The sequence below is a fragment of the Schistocerca cancellata genome, chromosome 2 (assembly GCF_023864275.1).
Source record: "Schistocerca cancellata isolate TAMUIC-IGC-003103 chromosome 2, iqSchCanc2.1, whole genome shotgun sequence".
NCBI classification, from domain to species: Eukaryota; Metazoa; Arthropoda; class Insecta; order Orthoptera; family Acrididae; genus Schistocerca; species Schistocerca cancellata.
The window spans coordinates 706570111-706587126 of NC_064627.1; the positions used below are offsets into that span (position 1 = coordinate 706570111).

At 37.7% G+C, this 17016-nt stretch overlaps 1 protein-coding gene across 1 annotated transcript in view; it reads right to left on the reverse strand.

The window, feature by feature from the left end:
* Positions 1-17016, reverse strand: part of LOC126162502 (esterase FE4-like) — a 183173-nt gene that overhangs the window by 83206 nt on the left and 82951 nt on the right. The window contains exons 4-5 of the mRNA XM_049919050.1: positions 16434-16619; positions 12328-12527 (exon numbers count right to left, since the gene is read on the reverse strand). Coding sequence (XP_049775007.1) covers positions 12328-12527; positions 16434-16619 — 386 coding nt within the window. The remainder of the gene's footprint in view (positions 1-12327; positions 12528-16433; positions 16620-17016) is intronic.

The window sequence follows — 17016 nt, forward strand, 5'->3', positions numbered from 1 at the left end:
TCAACTTATGGCCATCATTGTGGAGTTATGCCATGCCATTACAGAAGATTTATGTTGGAGAGTCATCACAAATGCATGTGTGCGACTTGAAGAAATTGTAAACCAAAATGGCAGTCATATTGAATATGTGATTCATTAGGTTGTATTTCCAAGCTGTATTCTTTACTCCTAGATCAATAAATTACAAATATTGTCAACAAAAAATGTGTTATTCATGAAACAAATCAGGTGACTTATCATGTGCCAACCTGTATAATTCCATACAGTATTTTATAAGGACTGTTTCAGAATGTTGTTACTCCAAGGGCTGAGCATTGTGGAACCTTAAATGTCATATTAAATTCAGTTTCAAACACTACTTTGAGTTTGATTGTTTCTTATGCACAACTTTAGTCAAGTATATCCAAGGGCTATAAAAAATTCATCCATATGGGCTGCACACAGCATAATTTTTCTGCAAATGGCCAACCACCAAATAATTCTGCGAACCATCAAGGTAACCAAATGAACTGCCTATTGATAGTATATCAATGGATGTGAGTGAAGTAATAAAGTGCTTAACATGAAACAGAGTTATCATATATGCTAATCTCAGCAGTCCTTGATTAATGGTAACTGCTCAATAATAAATGGGTTTTAAGGGTGTCAGTAGGTACCTGAAATATGAATATGTTAATTTTCTGAGTTACAGTGTAGTACTGTTATTGCAAAGAAAAATATAGTATCTTCAATGAATTCTGAAAAAGCAGATAACCCGTAAAGTAGCATTTTTAGAGTTCCAAGAATGTTTTAAAACAGTACCACACTGATGTCTGCTGTGTAAATGATGCAATATCTAGACAGAATACCAATTAGACTGAAGTCTTCTTGCTGGGCAAAATGCAACATATTATCCTGGACCAAGAAATAATTCTGAGTTTGCCACATGGATGTCTGTTTGAGCCACCATAGTTCATATTAAATATTATGAATTAACTGATTTTGTATGAGTAGTGTGATAAGTTTTGTGTTTATGTATGTTTGCCACAGTGGCAGTGGTTAGTTTAAAGTTTTGATGATTGCAGGATGTTGTTCTTGCACATATTTTAAGAATATAGGAGCATACATTTGTAAATACCCGAAAGCCAAAATCTGCTGATTGTTGAGTAAATAACAGTGATTTTCTAACAGCGTGGTAGAAAATGGAATTGTCCTTCAATAAATTTGTAGCTTTCAAGGCCAAAAATGGAAAAAATTACTAACTGAAATGTACTTTTCAACCAAGAAGTACATAATTAATCTATAAATAAAACTTTTAATAATGTTAAATCAGGTATTGTTGAACAATAAACATTAACATCCAGTTGCACCTTCTTGCAGAGTGTGTGTTGCTTAGTTAATTAGGTGTTTATTCATCCTCAGACTGTTTATTTATTTATTATTTGTCCATGGACTCTAGCTGATATTTTTCAGCTGAGACTGTTGGGTACGTCATAGAATTTTGTAGGTAGACAGATGTAACATTTGTGTTCTAATGGTATTTACAATGTTATATTACATCAAAGCTCAAATACAATGTATATACAAAAAATGTACAATAAACAAAACAGGATTATACTTTACAGGCACATAAAAGCTTAATGCATATTTTCTGTTACAATACAGAAGCAGTATTTAGTTTCATTTGTAATACTCACTCATACTATATTCACACTTGTCTATGAGATACACTTTTAAACTTTTTTTTAAATAAATTCCTTTTTAGTAGCTTGTTGAGGGACCACTTCATCTGAAGCACTCATTGTCAGTTAGTGATTTTGCTGTCTTGTATAATCATTTTCCTTTTTTCTTGTTGAATGGTGATGTACAGCTTTATTTAAGAGGTGTTTTTACATTTGCTCTTTAACTAATATTTCCTGTCTGTGAAATGAGGAGGAGCAATATGGTTCCAAACAGGTAGCCAAAATAGGGGAGTTCTTTTAAGACAGACTCTAACTACTCTTATGGTCTCATTCAGTTTGGTCTCAATCTTCTTCATGTGGTGGCTGTTTAACCAGACTGGAGTGCAGTGTTCAGCAACCAAGTGCACAACACTATGGCTGCATATTTTGCTGCAGTGTTTTCTAAATGTTTTTTTAAAGGTAATGTTCAGTTCACTGTTATCCCCAAATATTTTGGGAAAGGATTATAGTGAACTAAGTAACTGTTGAAGTATGTATAATAAAATTTTAGCCAGCCCCCATCTTCGAGTGTACAGTGACCTGGCTGGTGCTGCTCTGCAGAGGCTAAAGTCTTATCTCCCCCACAACCATTAGCAGAACTATTTTTGATGAACAGTTTCAAAATTGATGACATGTGGAGAGAGCATTGGAAAGTCCTGAAACTGGGTCAATCTCAATCCATTATCAACCTCGCTTCACCACTACCCCGAATGGAACTGCCTTGCCAGGTGTGGAAAACCACCAGTAGAATAAGAACATCACATGGCATTTGTCATTACTCATTCTATAAGTGGGGAATAAAAAAGCCACCAACCTTCATCAGACTGTTCACCACATTGTCACTGAATGCCCAATGTAATCTCTCCCCTACTTGCTACTTCCATCTATTGTCTGAATTAAAGCTTTTTATGAAGATTTGAGAGGAGCAAATATTACAATAAACATTCAAGTTTACTTAGATTGTCATGTTGAGATGGCTCCAGTTCTTCTTGTCTAGGAGTCTGATTCTTGAACCTGAAACTCTGACATTATAAGTGCTCACGAATGGATTGAACTAAATAAATTTGAAGATTGTTGTGCAGAATTTTTGTTTTTATGTAAATATATTTTCTTATGTTTTATTATATCATACAGTCTTTTGATTTTTCACATTAACAGAGCCGAAATTACATTGTTCACACAAAAATAAAAAAATATGTCCCATCACATCAGAGGCATGCTTACAACTCTCAACTCTGCAGAAATAACAATATTCCAAAGGGTTTACAATTTTTCTTAACAAATGAATTTCTACTAGTTTGTGTTACATTGTTAATCTTGATTGTTATTTCATAAATGAATCCAGAAATAAACATAGTAAACAGTGCAGGATACCATTATTAATAAGAGAAATTTTAAGTCTGCAAATATTTGTAATTTCAAATGTTTCTAAAAAAAAGTAATTTTAACTGTGCAATCAGACCTAGTACTCATCAATTATAACATTGAGATGAAAATATTTTATAAAATAATTCCTTTTCATAAATTTCAGCTCGATATATCACATCCAGTGAAAGTTTTCAGAAAAACAACTGAGATAATAGTGACCTATTCAAAATTTGAAAATAATAGTGGTATCACCAACTGCTGTTGAGAAAAAGTAATGATAGAGGAGGATATCCTGTTACACTACTTACAGCATAACCTGCAGAAAAATATGATTCCTTCAAAACTTTAAATTCGTTATTGGACTGAATTAATGGTCTCAACTTTAAAATTTTGTCAGATAATTATGATGTACGAATCCATATAAGCCATATGCTAAATAAATAAAGAAATACTCACTCACACTGTGTGATAGTACATTGTCAGAAAATTATGGTGTACAAAAGCTAGTCCACAGGACTGCCTGGGTGGTATTTTTGCTGTATACCTCACTGCTCTTTTCTGAATTTTAATTTTTTTTAGGTAGCCAGCTTGTGCACTTGTTATTATGTGATCAAAAGCAATGTTATTATGTTTAGTTGCTCTAGTGATTTTATTTATTTCTATTTTTAGGTTGTAACTATGGAGTACGTCCAACAGTGTCTTAGTGTCATCTGTTCTTTTCCTCATGTCTGTGTTCAAATCCCCTATAACTATTAAATAAACACATTTTTTAAACTCTTACATTGGACTTTCTAGCTGTTCAAAGAATGTTCTCATGTCACCATTTGGTGATCAGTACAGGCCTAATACACAGCGCATCTTCTATGGAATTTTTATTCCCACCACTGCAGTTTCGAAGCTCTGTTCTGTAGTATATTTTGTGATATTTTGGATGCTTTAATTAATCTGTAGCTAGAGAAAATGACAATCCAGCTGTAATGTTCTGCAAAAGCTGGTTACATGAGTCTGAATCTCCACCTAATTTTCTTTTAGCCTATGCTGTGTTTCTGCTAGAATGTTTGACTTATATCCCTGCAACATCACCCCTCATCCATCTGCTTTACAGTTTATTTGCTAAACATCCTGATGAAGTATTTTAACTGTTTTCCCTAAATTTAATGATTCCCCTTCTTGTGATGCACTAAGTCATTTACTAGCTCCTCATGTTGTTGTTGTACTATACTGATTTTTTATTTCTTTGTCCCTAAAACTGAACCATCTCTTTAAATTGTGTTTTAATTCTCAACAATATTTCTACACTGGTAACTGAAATTAGTATTTTCACTCACACTTTTTAATGAGCTCTTTATCGGCTTACACATTGTCATAAAAAGTCCTCACTTAATGTGTGTGTGTGTGTGTGTGTTGGGGCTTATGGGTGCTCAACGTCGAGGTCATCAGCGCCCTCACTTAATGTAACAGGCCTCCTAGGTCTCAGGCACCTACCCTGACTAGATGGTTCTAGTGCTGCTGTTTTAGGTCTCCCAGGCCTCAGGCATCTCCACAGTGTGGTTTCTGTTGCTGTCAGCTCCTGTGTTCAGTGGCTGCCCTTGTTCGCCTGCTGCTGTAACTGATGATCCTTCAGTGTTTATTTTTGGCATCAGTGAATACGCCATTTGCTGTTCTGTGCAGGATAGGGGGGATGTAGTGTGGGCATAGGGGGGGGGGGGGATACAATCCAATTTCTTGCATTTTGAAGCCTTTTTCAGTAGCTTGAGGTAAGGTCTTGGGTTCTGTACACAAGGTGCAGAATGATCGCACAATTTTTTGACTTATAACAAATTTTTCCTTTTCATTTAAGTGCATGCCATGTCTGTATAATGTTCTCTTGCCATACCATCTATTACAAGGAAGTATGTGTTAAGAATGGCCTGGTAGATTCTAATATATAAATTATAGTGTTAGTTCTTTACTTTTTCATTTAAACATGAAAAATAAGCAAGATCATATCTTTTAGTGATACCCATAACAAGTATTAGATATTTATGTAAACCATACAGTGTCTCTTGCAAGAAATGAGGGTCTTTATTGAGTTCGTTTCAGTAGCTATCATTTGATCCTGATATTAGTAAAATGCATTGAGTATCTACCAACCTGCCAACTGTCCAAAACAAGAGACAGTTTCTGGTGATTGGTGTGAGTATGTTCAACAAACTACCTGTTGAATTACAGATGCTGCCACTGGACAACTTCAAGAAACAAATTGCTGAAGGCCTAAAAGAATGCCCACTATACTTGGTCCAAGAATTCTTTGATTGTGAAGAAAGCGAATGGACACAGTGAACATGACATAGTCTATATACATCACCTGTATAAAGTTTAGATGTTATTCTGTGATTCACTATATTGTAAATCACTTGATTGTAACTTTGACGCAGTCTGTCCAGGCATGGCTGGTGAACGACAAAGACCTGGTAATAAATGGGATCATTCCTGTGGCAGTTTGTTACTACTTTGCCCATTGTGACTCCTAGTTTCACACAACTTGTCATCTTAACAGTTTGCTCACACTATAAAATTTCAGCAACTTCTCTTCCATGGCTCTCAGCATTGTATTATTATGTCACAACTATTTTTCTTTAAGGTTATTTTTGCACTTTCGTTTGACTGCTTAAGATTTTGGCCTACTGCCCTCTCACTGTCCTCGTATATTCACCATGTTTAACCTTCCTCACTTCTGTTCACATTCCTGTTTTCTTCTTTTTGGGCATTTGCTGGAATTTCTGTTTTCTGGTTTGTTTTGCTCTGTATTTCTTGCTGTCTGTCATTTCTTCTGTGGAAATATTCAGTTTCTTGAGGTCTTCATGGTTTCCTTTACTCAGTTGGTTTTCAGTGTACCAGTTGTCACTATGTTAAAAATCAATTTGGTCAGTATATTTTCGTTCATTTTATGTATGTATCCATAGAACTTTGCCCTTCTTTTCCTGATGTTGTTTATAATTGTGCCTGTCTGTTCATACAGTTTTTTTTTTTTGTCAGTCTCTTTATCCAAATCCCCTCTCTCTGAAACGGCCTGTAGATCTTTCTCAGAATTTCCGTCTCTTGTTGTTTCATCTCCTTGACTTTTGTTCTTTCCTTGATTACTGTTGTTTCTGAGGCATCCAAGGACTCTGGTAAGACTACTGTACTTAAGTGTCTTAATCTGGGATTTATATAAATACTTCTTTTGTTGTAATGGTCCCATATAAGTCTGCATGCTTTTTGTAGTTCTGTGATCCTTTCTTCATTGGGTGTCAAGTTCAGTCCTGTTTTCTGTATATGTAGATGTATGGTAGATTCTAGTATATAAACTATAATGTTAGTTCTTTACTTCTTCATTTAAACATGAAAAATAAACAAGGAATTTGAAAATTTCTACTTGTGTTATCTTTCCATATTTCATTAACACTAGGTGTGTGTTGTGGATTTTGAGTCCATATACTGCATTCTTTCATGGGAGATTTGTAGTCCTGTTTTGGATGAGATTTCATGTAGTGTTTCTAGAGATTTTTTGCCTCTTGTTCTGTTATTTGTTGTGATGGCTATATCATCAGCAAAGGTCAGACATTTTATGTTGATGGTTCTATCCTTATGTCTCCCCATCTTTACTCCGTAGATCCCTTTGTCCAATTTCTTGATTATTTTCCCCAAAATGGAGAAAAATTGAATGGCTGACAGGCCATCACCCTGTCTCAATCTGTCTTGATTTCCAATAGTACCGAGATCTCTTCCATAAACTTCACTTTGGAGGTTGTATTTCTTAATGTTTCCTTGATTAGCTTTTTGGTATTGTTGTCCACCTTCATTCTTTCAGTGTATTGAAGAGTGTTTTTCTATCTACGGAGTTGTAAGCCTTCGTGGTGTTCCTAGACTTGATTGTTGTTAATATTGTTTTCAGGCATCAGAGCTGTTCACTGCATGAGCTTCCCTTTCTTAACCCTGTAAAGGGACACCATCCTCTAGTATTACCCTTCCTCAACAGAAATAATCAGTACCAAAAATATATTTTTGAATTTTGAATATGTTAATATTGTCTCAAACAATGAAAAATCTGTGGCTCACCATCTCCGCTATATGAGTAGCAACTTTCCTTCTCATAAAATTGTTAATATTGTCTCAGATATTTTTCTAAAAGAATTTCATATGATTTTGTACATGGTGTATTATATTTCAGGCTACTAAAATCTATAAAAAGAAATTACTTTATTTTTGTTGTAACAATCAATATGTACTAGCTCTGTATGTACAGTTAAAATTATTTATTTAGAAACATTTGAAATTACGGAATATTTGGGACACTTAAAATTTCTATTATTATTTACACAATTTGGCACTATGTATTATGTTAATTTCAGGATTCATTGGTAAAATGATAACATAAGTTATTGTAAACCCTTTGGAATATTGTTAGTACCGTAGAGGGAAGTAGTAGTGGGCATGCCTCTGATGTGATTGGACATTGTAATAAAATGTGGCAAAAATGTTTTGTGGTGAAGTTTGAGGTGTGTATTATTGTTTAACACAAGAAAAACAATGTTCAATATACCATGTCTTATTATGGACATTCTCCATCAAAAACATAACACGTAATGTGTAATCCAGGGTGCCGCTTCTTGATGCTGCCGTAGGTTCATTTTGATGCTACTGCATTGGCACATGGGATTTATGCAATGGATTCCATAAGTTTGAGTGTTCCTGTTCACTATACATTATATTTCGTGAAGTAGATGTTCAGCAGCGAACTTAAAAAGTCTGACTACATGCTGTTGATACACAATTCACTCTAAGATTGACTTACGGTGGCATTCAAATCGCCTCTATTTATATGATTTTAAACATTTAATGTCACTGTTACACACTGAATTTAGCATATTAACAATTAAAGTTTTTACGTACTAACAATTAAAGTTTTTACATACATCTTCCCAAATTACATAGAAAATTACATGGAATTACAATGAATAATTTCATACAAAGACAGGAAAGAATCTGTTTCTATCAAGACTATAAATTACATGTTTTATCATTGCAACAATATATTTCATTAATTTGCATATATTATTTTACTGACTTAAAGGAAAATCACACTATCATTTACAGGTGAACAGAGTGATTAGTTTTATTCAATAAAGGCCTAGGTTCAATTAATTAAATTTTGTACAAGGAAAATTTTACATTTCTATGTAGTTGTAATTGCAGTTCTCTAACACCAATCAGACCATAAGCATGTTTGATTCTGACTGAAAAATCATCCTGTCATATTTCTGTTAGGAGACTAAACAATTTCTGACTTAAAAAAGATAAAATTAGCTGTCTCTCAATGACATGAAATATCGGAACTTTAATCATTAATTACTCCAAAATTACAACAGCAATTTTATTCATACCGAGTGCCTGTAATTTGTATTGTGTGTAAATTAAGATGTTATATTAGTTTTTAATCCAATATGTTTCCTTCAGTCTATATACTGGTGAGACACAATGTAAACAATGTCAAAGCAACAGTTTAAATTAGTTACTAAATTGCTGCATGAAGAATCTTTGGTGTATCACATCCAGATAACCAGAAACATGTTTCCTTCAATTCTATATACTGGCGAAACACAATGTAGGCAATGTCAAAGCGACAGCTTAAATTGGTGTAAATTCTTAGTATTACATATATGCCCCTCTTTTGGAGAGTGAAGATGAGACTGAAATAGGATACAGGACCTGAAAAGGGGTTGTGGTGTTACAACATGCCTTTATTTTTGGGAAGAGCAATGTAATTTTCGGCCATGTTGACATGTAGATTGGAAAGACAGTTTGATATAGAAATATGTGAGAAAATAAAATTTTCAAGTAAAACAAAAAAATACAGTGCAGGCTCACTTCAAATTTATTACATCAATTGGAACCATGAGAACATATAATGTCAAAAATTCATCTTCAAGAATCAGCCCCTAGACATGAAGAACTGGAACCAACTATGAGAAAAGAAGATATGTAAAAAGTTTATTGTAAATCTTACTCCTCTCAAAGCTTATTAAATGAGTTAACCATAAAGACAGTGACAATCAACAAATGATGTGATGGAGGGTTAGATTACAACCCTCCTTGGAATCCTCCTATTTGTGGATCTGCCTCAGCCTCTAGCCAATTTAACACAACTTTGGATAGAATTTTGTGTCACAAGCAGTAGTGAAATTCCTCTGCAGTTATAATGGTCTGTTTCATCTCCTTTCCCATAGAGCATGTATATTATGGCTGACTTCCATTCTTCTGGTACCTTTTCTGTTTCCCAGATGTTTTTGATTACTTGCCACACTTGCAACATGAGGCCCTGCACTTGGGACCAGCAATGGTAGAGTTGACTATTGGCTGACTACATCGCCTGTCCTATGCTCTGAAGGTCCACTGTCATCAGCTGGCGCTATCACGCGACATGAGCTATTACTGGCTTCCAAAAGCGTATTGCAATCTCGATTTCAATGTTTCAGAAAGTAGCATGTGGTGTTTGGTGGAATTTGAATTTATACTTCCTCAATACCAAAATATGCAGCGAACACGTTGCTGCACATCAAAGATCTTTCCAAAACGTGTTTCTTTCCCCTGAGTTTTGTTTTCCAAAGAGCCAGTAAATTCTACACCTGCATATAAAACCTTAACCATTCAAAGGATTGATAAGTTTTACAGTTCCAAGGAAAAACATACCGCCACTTAACAAAGAAAAAGTGTGCTTTCACCTGGGAGAAAATGAACTTTTAACCAGGAAATCTGAGAATTTTTTTAAATTGTGCACATGTACACCCTGGTTTTATTCACATCACATTCTTTGTGACTTGTTTTCTGCAGTATCAGTAGTTGTCTTTAAATATGTCTGCTTGTGTCTGTATATGTGTGGATGGATATGTGTGTGTGTGCGAGTGTATACCCGTTCTTTTTTCCCCCTAAGGTAAGTCTTTCCGCTCCCGGGACTGGAATGACTCCTTACCCTCTCCCTTAAAACCCACATCCTTTCATCTTTCCCTCTCCTTCCCTCTTTCCTGATGAGGCAACAGTTTGTTGCGAAAGCTTGAATTTTGTGTGTATGTTTGTGTTCGTTTGTGTGTCTGTTGACCTGCCAGCACTTTCATTTGGTAAGTCACATCATCTTTGTTATTATATATATATATATATAATAGAGGGAAACATTCCAGGTGGGAAAAATATATTTAAAAAGAAAGATGATGAGACTTACCAAACAAAAGCGCTGGCAGGTCGATAGACACACAAACAAACACAAACATACACACAAAAATCTAGCTTTCGCAACCAAAGAGGGAAGGAGAAGGAAAGACAAAAGGATATGGGGGTTTTAAGGGAGAGGGTAAGGAGTCATTCCAGTCCCGGGAGCGGAAAGACTTACCTTAGGGATATATATATATATATATATATATATATATATATATATATATGTATGTATATATATATCACCGGCCATTTGACCATCTTGTCCTGTGCGGATGCACAAACAGTGCCTGAACTCTTATGGGAATCGGCAAAAAGCCATGAGTAATGAGTATAATGGGCAGGGACACTATGAATATAGTGCGAGACAATAAGCTAGGAATGTGGGTCTCATGGTAGGCGTGCCAGAGATAAGTCCCTGCAGTTGCACTATCCTCTGTCCCCTTGGTGGCTCAGACAGATAGAACGTCTGCCATGTAAGCAGGAGATCCTGGGTTTGAGCCCTGGTGGGGGCACATATTTTCAACTGTCTCCGTTGACATATATCAATGCCTTCATGTGACTAGGGGTATACATTTCATTGTAATTTCATATAAATTTTGTTTTCTAGAAGCAGCACAGAACCATATAAAATATCTGCTGGCAGTCAAGTAACACTGAATCAGCTTGTGTGTTGTTAGTTGCAGCTTTCTGGGCTGTGTAAAGGAAAACACTGTGCAGAGTTTCATGTATGTAAGTGTAATCTAACTGATGTCAGTTTGCACGTATATTCTTTGACTATTGTTGAAATTAAGAAGAAGAAGAGGCTTTGCCTGATTCTACTGTAATTTATGTACATGCCTCTTACTTTAGCACCTAAGTAAAGCTGTAAAGTAAAGGTGGAAATGTAACAAGATAGTCTTCAGTCAAACAACTTCATAAGATAAAATTCTGAATTTCATACTTCTTTAGCCATCTTTCTACTGCAAACTGTATGTGGGCAATGCTTCCATCAATAAGTAATAATTATTCTGGAATCTTCTTGTTGTCTCCATTGCTAATTAGTACCAAGCTTATGTTTTCTGTCTCTGGTCCAAATACATATCTTCCCCCTCTGTAATTAGCATTGTTAGTTCATACATCTCTGTTGCTTACTAAATGACTGTGCTCAGTATGCCATGAGAGGGGTTTCTCCAACATAAAAAACCACTTGACAGGTGGCTTTCTCTGTGTAGTGTACACCCAGTCTACTCAGGAGGGACCTATGGTTTTATACTGAATAGTGTAGTAATAAAACTCCAAGAGGAACACAGAATTGATAAGCCATCTCATGTAATCTCTTGACCTATCACCAGATCAGAGAGTTCTGGAAATGATAAACCAACGTACAAGCTATGCATTCACATTACATGCAATATTACTGGCCTTATGTATTTCATCCAGGCAAAAAGAGAGTGTGGAGTGGTCTCTGAATTTATGAGAGAAATGTTAATGGTGCCAACATGATGGTTACATTGTTATTTTGGAAGAAAATTGCAAAGTGAAGAAGTGATCTAAGGCAGTACAATAAAAACCTGTTTGTGCCAGAGAGGAACATTACACTATGGACAAAATATTTACAATAACTTACCAAAATAAAGTAAAGTAAAAAATGATCTTAAAAAATTTAAAGCAATATTAAAAGAATGTGTATTAATGCATTACTTTTATAGTCTAGAAGAGTTCCTCAAAAATCTTTGAGAGCCTAAGAAAATTAATGTTATGTATATAAGCCACATACTTTATTATTTACAAAAATATTGCTTAAATATGACTACCTACTTGTAACATGTAAAGACTGTAATCATTAATACTGTATAAGTTTGCTCATATTTTCAATTGTAATTTTCTAACTAAAGTCAGAGATGAAAAAAATGTATTCATTAACACATGTAAACATAAAGATAAATTCACATCGACATGTCAGATGTCTGATGTGCTATGCTGTACATGTAAGATTTACAGGACCAAATAAATATGAATACAAAGAAAAAAAGAAGAAAGTACAACTTACCTCCTTGCTGAATAGCTTCATACTGTTCTCATGGATCTTTTTTTGTGGTACTTTTGAAAGAAATGAGAGTATATCATTGCTGTCTGTTGAATTACATCCCAAAGATGCTGCCAATTTTAATGCATTCTTGCGTGGCTCATTTGTGAATGCCCAAGGACAAAATGCTGCACCGCTCTGAATAATTGCCTTATGGAAAAGACCTGTAACCAGGTGAGGATATTATTAGTGCCAATTAGTACCTGTCTCATGCACTATGGTGTAGAACATGTCAGGTTATGAGCTACTAATAAAAAACACATTTATTAACAGATGCACATTACCCAGTTAAATTTGAATGTGTCAAATAGTGAAAGGTATCTATGTAACCGTAGCAAGTACATCATTCTTTTACTCTACGAATGGTACAAATTGGACACAAGCGGACATATATAAAGGAAAAGAGTTTGAGCAGAGATGTCAGTCGAGGCGGAAGTACAGAGGCAAAGATGTTATTGAATGACAGGTGAGGTATGAGCGGCGGCAACTTGAAATTAGCGGAGGTTGAGGCCTGGTGGGTAACGGGAAGAGAGGACATATTGAAGGGCAAGTTCCCATCTCTGGAGTTCTGATAGGTTGGTGTCAGTGGGAAGTATCCAGATAACCCGGACGGTGTAACACTGTGCCAAGAATGTGCTGGCCGTGCACCAAGGCATGTTTAGCCACAGGGTGATCCTCATTAGCAACAAACACTGTCTGCCTGTGTCCATTCATGCGAATGGACAGTTTGTTGCTGGTTATTCCCACATAGAAAGCTTCACAGTGTAGGCGGGTCAGTTGGTAAATCATGTGGGTGCTTTCACACGTGGCTCTGCCTTTGATCGTGTACACCTTCCGGGTTACAGGACTGGAGTAGGTGGTTATGGGAGGGTGCATGGGACAGGTTTTACACAGGGGGTGGTTACAAGGGTAGGAGCCAGAGGGTAGGGAAGGTGGTTTGGGGATTTCATAGGGATGAACCAAGAGGTTACGAAGGTTAGGTGGATGGCGGAAAGACATTCTTGGTGGAGTGGGGAGGATTTCATGAAGGATGGATCTCATTTCAGGGCAGGATTTGAGGAAGTCGTATCCCTGCTGGAGAGCCACATTCAGAGTCTGATCCAGTCCTGGAAAGTATCCTGTCACAAGTGGAGCACTATTGGGGTTCTTCTGTGGGAGGTTCTGTGTTTGGGGGGATGAGGAAAAGGCTCTGGACTTACAAGTCTTTCCGCTCCCAGGATTGGAAAGACTCCTTACCCTCTCCCTTAAAACCCACATCCTTTCGCCTTTCCCTCTCCTTCCCTCTTTCCTGATGAAGCAACCATTGGTTGTGAAAGCTTGAATTTTGTGTGTATGTTTGTGTTTGTTTGTGTGTCTATTGACCTGCCAGCACTTTTGTTTGGCAGCACTTTCGTTTGGTAAGTCACATCATCTTTGTGAATATAATAGAGGGAAACATTCCACGGGGGAAAAATATATCTAAAAACAAAGATGATGAGACTTACCAAACAAAAGTGCTGGCAGGTCGATAGACACACAAACAAACACAAACATACACACAAAATTCCAGCTTTTGCAACCAACGGTTGCTTCATCAGGAAAGAGGGATGAAGCAACCGTTGGTTGCGAAAGCTGGAATTTTGTGTGTATGTTTGTGTTTGTTTGTGTGTCTATCGACCTGCCAGCATTTTTAGCACTTTTGTTTGGTAAGTCTCATCATCTTTGTTTTATATATATATATATATATACAGTATATATAGACACACACACTCCTGGAAATCGAAATAAGAACACCGTGAATTCATTGTCCCAGGAAGGGGAAACTTTATTGACACATTCCTGGGGTCAGATACATCACACGATCACACTGACAGAACCACAGGCACATAGACACAGGCAACAGAGCATGCACAATGTCGGCACTAGTACAGTGTATATCCACCTTTCGCAGCAATGCAGGCTGCTATTCTCCCATGGAGACGATCGTAGAGATGCTGGATGTAGTCCTGTGGAACGGCTTGCCATGCCATTTCCACCTGACGCCTCACTTGGACCAGCGTTCGTGCTGGACGTGCAGACCGCGTGAGACGACGCTTCATCCAGTCCCAAACATGCTCAATGGGGGACAGATCCGGAGATCTTGCTGGCCAGGGTAGTTGACTTACACCTTCTAGAGCACGTTGGGTGGCACGGGATACATGCGGACGTGCATTGTCCTGTTGGAACAGCAAGTTCCCTTGCCGGTCTAGGAATGGTAGAACGATGGGTTCGATGACGGTTTGGATGTACCGTGCACTATTCAGTGTCCCCTCGACGATCACCAGTGGTGTACGGCCAGTGTAGGAGATCGCTCCCCACACCATGATGCCGGGTGTTGGCCCTGTGTGCCTCGGTCGTATGCAGTCCTGATTGTGGCGCTCACCTGCACAGCGCCAACACGCGTACGACCATCATTGGCACCAAGGCAGAAGCGACTCTCATCGCTGAAGACGACACGTCTCCATTTGTCCCTCCATTCACGCCTGGAGGCGGGCTGCACGATGTTGGGGTGTGAGCGGAAGACGGCCTAACGGAGTGCGGGACCGTAGCCCAGCTTCATGGAGATGGTTGCGAATGGTCCTCGCCGATACCCCAGGAGCAACAGTGTCCCTAATTTGCTGGGAAGTGGCGGTGCGGTCCCCTACGGCACTGCGTAGGATCCTACGGTCTTGGCGTGCATCCGTGTGTCACTGCGGTCCGGTCCCAGGTCGACGGGCACGTGCACCTTCCACCGACCACTGGCGACAACATCGATGTACTGTGGAGACCTCACGCCCCACGTGTTGAGCAATTCGGCGGTACGTCCACCCAGCCTCCCACATGCCCACTATACGCCCTCGCTCAAAGTCCGTCAACTGCACATACGGCTCACGTCCACGCTGGCGCGGCATGCTACCAGTGTTAAAGACTGCGATGGAGCTCCGTATGCCACGGCAAACCGGCTGACACTGACGGCGGCGGTGCACAAATGCTGCGCAGCTAGCGCCATTCGACGGCCAACACCGCGGTTCCTGGTGTGTCTGCTGTGCCGTGCGTGTGATCATTGCTTGTACAGCCCTCTCGCAGTGTCCGGAGCAAGTATGGTGGGTCTGACACTCCGGTGTCAATGTGTTCTTTTTTCCATTTCCAGGAGTGTATATATATTAGAAGGAAAAAATATATCTAAAAACAAAGATGATTTGACTTACCAAACGAAAGCGCTGGCACGTCGATAGCACACAAACAAACACAAACATACACACAAAATTCTAGCTTTCGCAACCAACGGTTGCCTCGTCAGGAAAGAGGGAAGGAGAGGGAAAGTCGAAAGGATTTGGGTTTTAAGGGAGAGGGTAAGGAGTCATTCCAATCCCAGGAGCGGAAAGACTTACCTTAGGGGGAAAAAAGGACGGGTATACACACGCACACACACACACATATCCATCCACACATATACAGGCTCAAGCAGACATATACAGAGGCAAAGAGTTAAACCATCAGTGTCAAAGTAGGACTATATTACACAGAGCAATGCAGCCACTAATACTGAGCACACAACTGACTATGTGCTAATATCTTTGTAATGTCAATACACACTCTGACTTCAAACAGGTTGACAAAATTACTGTACAATATTTCGAACCATGTCAAGATTTCTCAATGAAATGTTAACTGACCTATTTCCACACTTCAAAGCAACACATAGACAATTCTGTAGATCTCCAGATTGTAGCAAGTATTCACACATAATATATTGTTAGTGTCTTTTAAATAAACACTATATATATTCTGCTTTTTTTCCTAGACAATATTGATTTTCCTGCTGTAAGCAATAGTGACATACTATCCAGCATCAAATTCTGAGACTATGTTTCACTGTTTACATGTAGTAATTGTAGTTTAACTGTTTATATGTAGGAAAACATTACAAAATGCCTTATCATCTATTACACAAATGGGCAGTAGGCTATTTGACGTATGTTAGGGAATATATGTTAGTTATTTTCATTCCTATCATGCTAGCTGGTTAATACCTGAAGTATATGAGAATTTGATAAGGCAATGAAACCTACCTTTAGCCATTGGTGACAGCATGAGATAGTGCACGGATGCACCACCTGCACTTTCTCCGAAAATTGTAACGTTGTTTGGGTCTCCACCAAATGATGCAATATTTCTCTTGACCCACTGCAGAGCCATCACTTGGTCCTTGAGGCCCATATTTCCAGGTAAAACTGAATCACCTGTGCTTAGAAAACCTATAGAATGGAAGAGAGATACAAATGTCTGCTTACTGATAAAATATAAAGAATTTTATCTTACTATGTTAAAATATGCTAAATGTATTGTGAACATTGTAATGCACTGTAACAATTATACTTTTGTGTTCTTGCACAATAATAAATAAGATTAGGTAATAAGTAGAACAACACTACTAGTGATAGGAGAACACTACTAGCTATAAACATTTTTTGCCTTATTTGGACATATTTGATAAAGCGGTATTGTCTTCAGTGAGAGTTTCCTTTTACTTTTACACACATCAAAAAAAGTTTTGTACCACCTCAGTTCCAAAAGTTCTGGAACCTGTACAGAAAATTGGACTAGATATCAACATAAACATCATTTCTGCCCTTTTTATTGCTCATGAAAACC